We start from the raw sequence: 6,000 nt of genomic DNA, 5'->3' as shown, positions 1-6,000 counted from the left end.
AACTCAGAAATCCGCCTGCCTCTGCCTCCCGAGTGCTGGGATTAAAGGTGTGCGCCACCACGCCCAGCTCAGAAGAAGCTTTTAATTCTTGAGCTTAGAGTTAAAATATTTTACAACAAATTTTATTCTGTTCATTATTTTTTGCAACATTAGAGATTGAATAGAAAGCCTGACATATGCTGTGAGCAAGCACTCTACCAGTGAGCTGAAGCCTTGGTTCTGTGCTCATTAACTATGGAAATTATTTTCTTACAATTAAATTTAAAAAGCCTTTATTGTTGACTGTGTGTATATATGTGTGAGTGTGCACATGGAGGTCAGGGAACAGCTGTGGGGGTCCCTCATGTAGGTTTGGGGATGGAAGGAGGTTATCATGATTGGAGGTATACACCTTTATCTGCTGCACCTGGGCCTTATTCTTTATCTTGACACAGGGTCTCAAGTGCCATAGATTGGCCTTGGTCTTATTGTGTAGCTGAGGATGACCTTAACACTTGGTCTTTATGCCTCTTTTCTATATTCTGGAATTACAGGTGTATACCACCACACACAGCCATATATACAATTAATATATATTAACGTAAAGATTTTTTTAAAGATAGTCTTTTTTTTTTTTAAAAAAGATTTATTTTATGTATATGCGTGTTCTATCTGCATGTATACCTGCATGTCAGAAGAAGGCATCATTTCATATTATAAATGGTTGTGAGCTACCATATGGTTGATGGGGATTGAAATCAGGTCAGGACCTCTGGAAGATTAGGCAGTGCTCTTATCTGCTGAATCGTCTCCCCAGGCCCAGAGTCTCATTTTTGCCAAGAACACAGGACTTGCCTAGAGCTCACTCTATAGATGAGGCTTCCCTTGAACTGTGACAGATATTGTCTGCTTTACCGGTGCTGGGATTACAAGTGTGTGCCTTTACCCCTAGCTTCAGTATAGTTATTTTTTTAGTTTTATTATTTTTGGTGCAAGGTTTTGTTTTATTGTCCAGGCTAGCCTCAAACTTATGGCCCTCCTGGTGATGAGATGAAAGGAATGTAGCATATTGTTTTCATTTATTATTTATTTTTTTTGAGACAAGGATCTCACTCTTTTTTTTTTTTTTTTTTCTTTTTTGGTTTTTCGAGACAGGGTTTCTCTGTATAGCCCTGGCTGTCCTGGAACTCACTTTGTAGACCAGGCTGGCCTCNAACTCAGAAATCCGCCTACCTCTGCCTCCCGAGTGCTGGGATTAAAGGCGTGCGCCACCACGCCCGGCTAAGGATCTCACTCTTATAGTCAAGTCTGAGCTTCCTGCTTTCACTTTTCAAGTGGCAGGATTATAAGACAGTCCTATCCCTAGATGTTCACTGTTTTTAAGTTAAAAAGTTCTTTCTTTTTTTTTTTTTTTTAAGATTTATTTATTTATTACATGTAATGTACACTGTAGCTGTCTTCAGACACTCCAGAAGAGGGTGCCAGATCTTGTCATGGATGGTTGTGAGCCACCATGTGGTTGCTGGGATTTGAACTCAGGACCTTTGGAAGAATAGTCGGGTGCTCTTACCTGATGAGCCATCTCACCAGCCCTTAAGTTAAAAAGTTCTGTGAATCAAAAATTATTACCAAGAAGATTTTACCACTCTTCCCATTTCCATGGTGTACTGTTTCATTAGCTGTATTGATTTTTGTGATCCTTTTTGAAAAATGTAGGTATCCAAAACTTTGTGTATCATCAATTCAGGAATACTTTCCTCCAAGGTCTTCAGTTGCATATTCTGTGATTATTAGGCAAATTTGAATTTCTTAAACCCATTTCTTTATACAGTAGTAAAAGTTCTGCTTACAATTAATTGTTACATTAAATGTATATTAGTAAAGAACTTTGTAGAGCAGTATTTAACATTGTCTTGCTTGCATACACCTAGTTTCCGTTCTGTTACATCCCAACTTGGAGACAGCTTGCTGGGATAGTTGTAAGAGGCTTTCTTTGCACTTCTGTTGCATGAGTTGCTTGGGAAACTGCTTTCTGTTGTTGTTTTGTTAGGTCTAATGGTCTTGTGGGGATGGTTTTTGAAATGCCCAACTTTATCACATTGTTTGAAGGCCTCATAGTTTCAATATGTGTGGTAACTGTAATCTCATAACAAGTATAACAGAATCTGCTGTGTGTGTGTGGCAATCTGAATTTGAGAATTGAGAGATTTACCCAAAGGGTGACATGCTCTTCAGAAACTGTATAGTTTTTGGTTTTTTTTTTTTTTTTTTTTGAGATGGGAGTCTCAGATTTTTAAAAAAGCTGAAGGAATAAAGTGTAGTGTAAATGTTGTCCTAATCTGGGCATGTCAAATAGCATTTCTACAGGTTCTTTGTCCCAATAGTTTTTATGAAGGTACTGTGTGTTGGTCCAACTCTTCCTTCCAACCAGAGGTTAAAATATTTTAGTTATAATCATGTAGAGGTGTGTGTGTGTGTGTGTGTGTGTGTGTGTGTGTGTGTGTCTGTTTGTCTGTTTGTTTGTAACATAGAAAGGGAGGAGGGAGAGGAAGGAAGAGGTCATGGTTATTTATTTCTTTTCAGTGTTTTGAGTTGCGAATCTGTCATAGATGTGTAAAAATGGAATTGGGACATTATTAGTCTCAGATTGGAATTGTTAATAAAAGCATTCTCTCTTGGGGATATCTGCTATCTGGAAGCCATTACTTCTTCTCCTCACGTGTCTTTTAAGTTGATAAAAGAATTCTTTTTTTGGCATTTAGATGTGTTCAGTAGTTAGCCATTGCCTATTGTGGCCAATACTCACTATATTTAAAAGTGACTTTTCTCCCTGCCTGCCCCCTGAATTTGTTTTGCAACCTCTCTTTTCCAATAATGGCAAGTTAACTGTTCCTGGCTGGTGAGCATTCAGACTACTTGTGTGTTTACTTTACTTTGGGTTCTCAGTAAATACATTTTGGTTGTTTTTCCCATAGTCCCAAAAATTCTTTTATGCCTTATGTTAGATCAAAATGCAAGTTTCTTTTTGATAATTGAAATAGTTTTTAATCAAGTTCTTGACTCTTTTTATCTTTTAAATTTGTTTATTTTATGTCTGGCTGTTTTGCCTTTATGCATAATGTATGCCTGCTGTCCTTAGAGTTCAGAAAAGAGTGTGTGCCTGGAGCTACAGTTAGGATGGTTGAGAACCACTGTGTGGGTGCTGGGAACCAAACTCAGGTCCTGGGAGAGCAGCAAGTCTTCTTAACTTCTGAGCCAGGCCCAACCTCTTAAGATCCCTTAATACTGCAACATGACTTCCAGTACATGGGTGACTGGGATGTGTGCTTTTAAGTTTGCTTCCTACAAGAAATGAGCACATTTACTCGTTCAAGAGCTGTGTGTTGTGGTGGGGGTGAACACTGGGAGGTTGATGATTACTCTTACCTCGTTTCCACAGCTGGCTGATCTTTCTTTCTCTTATTGGGTATGGTGGCAAACTGTAATCCCAGCTCTTGGGAGGTGGAGGCAGAAAGAAGCAGATATAATTTGGCTAGTTCAAGGCTAGCTTTGTCTACACAGTGAGTCCAGGCCAGGCAGAGCTATATAGTATGTCCCTGTTTAGAAAAACCAAACCAAATAAAAAATTCTCTTTTTTCTTATTCTTGAAAATTTAAACATAATATGGCCAGTTTCAAACACCCGCACCTATCTGTCTAGATACTCTGGAACGCATAAGCTTGGGTAATTTTTCCTAGGTCTTCATTGGTCTTCTGCAGTTCTGATGGAGAAAAGTAGGTGTGAGGGTTTGCTGTGCCTGCAAGCAGCTTAGCCTCTCTCAGGAAGATCATCTCACTGTCTCACTGGGCTGTAGACCAGTGCATTTTATACTTTTTTTTCTTTTACATTCTTAGGGTGGAAGAGCCCAAGTTCTTGTGGTTGTGTATACATTTTTAATTTGATTGCCATACTATGGCCTCAACACACCTTTTCTCTGTTGGAATTTTAGTTTGCTGTATTCTTTGTAGTGGGTCTCACTGATAGCACTAGTTCAGATTACATGATTCTGGATTGTTTTCATTCATGGACTTTCCCTTGGTTCTTAATTGCCCATGATTTTGAGACTTGTTTCTGTGAGGCCATTTTTTACTGCATAATTGTTGAGTTCTTTTGGACGGGTAAAAGTATTGTTCTAAGTCCTAGGAGAGCACAGACTCCTGTGCCAATTTCCCAGGTGCTGGCTGGGCCCACCTTACTCCATCTTCTTGACAATCACCTTCTGTTACTTAGATGCCTTTTTTGTTTGTTTTTCAAAGTTGGTTTCAACTTATCATTGTCCTGTCTTGTTCTGACATACCATCATGTCTGTCTTCTTTATATTCTGTAGCAAAGTTTTATACTGACCTTCCATAAGCAAATGAAGCTAGGTACCAGAGTATGGGTAGATACAAGGAAGTCTGTTTTAAAGAAAGACTGGTAGTTTAGAAACCAGTAACAGGTTACTAAACCAGTGTCCATCCGAAGTTACCCAGCAGAGCTGACTGAAAAACTGATAGCTCTTTCATTAGTTAACTTCTTTATTTAACCAAGGCCATTTTTATTCACCAGCTTTTCTATTCCGCTTTGTACAAGAACCCAGTGACATGCAATGCTGATGGACTCTGAATAATGTACATAAAAGTACATTGGACCTTCCATTTCATGAAAGGGTAGAGTCTCCTCTCCCAACTCTGACTAATTCAGGTGGAGCCGACTTGGTTGTAGTAGTAACAAATCAGGAACTCTTGCAGCTGTGTTAGGAAGGGCCCCAGGAAGTTACAGATCAACCCCTTTTAGGAGCAAGCCAGCACTCTTTTTTCTTGTCCTATGAAATCAATTAATTTAACTTGGCAGTTCTGCAACTGGCATCCTTGTTATGACCTCTGTAAGGGGAAGCCGTGGGCACAGTGGTAATTGTTTGGTTTACGGAGGAACCTCAAGCATGTGCCTTCCAGGCTTTTCCTAGCTTCTTCATGCCCAGTAGCTAACCCATACTTTATTTACTACAGGTGAGAAATGAGCTAGGTCCCTGTGGGGTTCTGGTTATCGAGAAAAGAACACCTGTAGGCTATGGCTCTTCTAAGCCTTGTAAAATCTCGAGGAACAAAGAACACCTCCCATATCAACTAATAACTAAAACCTAAGGGTTCAACAGAACAGATTATTTAGTCGGTGGTACGTTCAACACAGTAAGAAAAATTCAGGGACTGTTTCCTTAGTTATGTTCTAAAGACTTAAAGCATTTCATATAGGTTGGTGGTGGAGCTTAATGGAAGAATATTTGCTTAAGCCAACAAACACAAGTGTTGGGGGCTGGTGCCCCTTTTCCCCATTTTAAAATACATTTATATCCAATATCAGCATCGTGTGTTAATTTGTTAGAATTGAGAGCTTTCATGATTGACAGTTTTGAATCAGAAACAAACTCTTTTGCTAGTTCTGATGCATGCCAAAGCTTGGGAACCTGTGATGTAAAACTCTGGGCTGTCAGTGGTAGGCAGGAACAAAGTAGAATGAATGGGTTACAGCATTTTTCTCTCCTAGAAACGGTGGCTTGAAAGATATACTCATTATCTCCATTTATATTTGTTCCCAGAGTTAAACTAGGAATAGAGAGTGTGTAATTCAGAAAGAATAACAACCCAAATTTAAGTTGAGCCTAAATATATAGTATCTAAAGTACACATAGTATCTAAAGTACACATACTCTGTGTTTCAGAAAATGATTTTGGAATTTGTCTTTTAATGATTGTTCAGGTTAAGAAGTATTATAGAAAAAAATTATTTTATTTTGCTTTTGATCACAGAGAAAAATGGAAACAGGACCCCTCAGAAGAGGAACAGGAGCAGGGAACCAGTGCAGAGAGCGAGGCAGAACAAAAGAGAGTAAAAGCTAGAAGGCCCGTCCCTAGAAGGTACACACTGCGTGCTGGCCCAGCCTCTGCCGCTGCCGGGCTTCCTGGGGGTTACATGTGAAGGAGGAGGTCTGTTGGAGCAGAGCCC

General features: G+C 39.4%; 1 protein-coding gene across 6 annotated transcripts in view; it reads left to right on the top strand.

Annotated features, from left to right (window-relative positions):
• Chd2 (chromodomain helicase DNA binding protein 2) overlaps positions 1–6,000 on the top strand; it is a 113,693-nt gene that overhangs the window by 28,053 nt on the left and 79,640 nt on the right. For 4 of the 6 annotated variants that reach the window (XM_021189745.2, XM_029538535.1, XM_029538510.1 and 1 more), the window contains one exon: positions 5,805–5,912. The exons of the other annotated variants lie outside the window; for them this stretch is intronic. In XM_021189745.2, the coding sequence (XP_021045404.1) occupies positions 5,805–5,912 (108 nt within the window). The remainder of the gene's footprint in view (positions 1–5,804; positions 5,913–6,000) is intronic. 6 annotated transcript variants of the gene reach the window in all.

Source organism: Mus pahari, chromosome 1 (genome assembly GCF_900095145.1).
Source record: "Mus pahari chromosome 1, PAHARI_EIJ_v1.1, whole genome shotgun sequence".
NCBI classification, from domain to species: Eukaryota; Metazoa; Chordata; class Mammalia; order Rodentia; family Muridae; genus Mus; species Mus pahari.
This window is presented reverse-complemented; position numbering and strand designations above follow the sequence as displayed.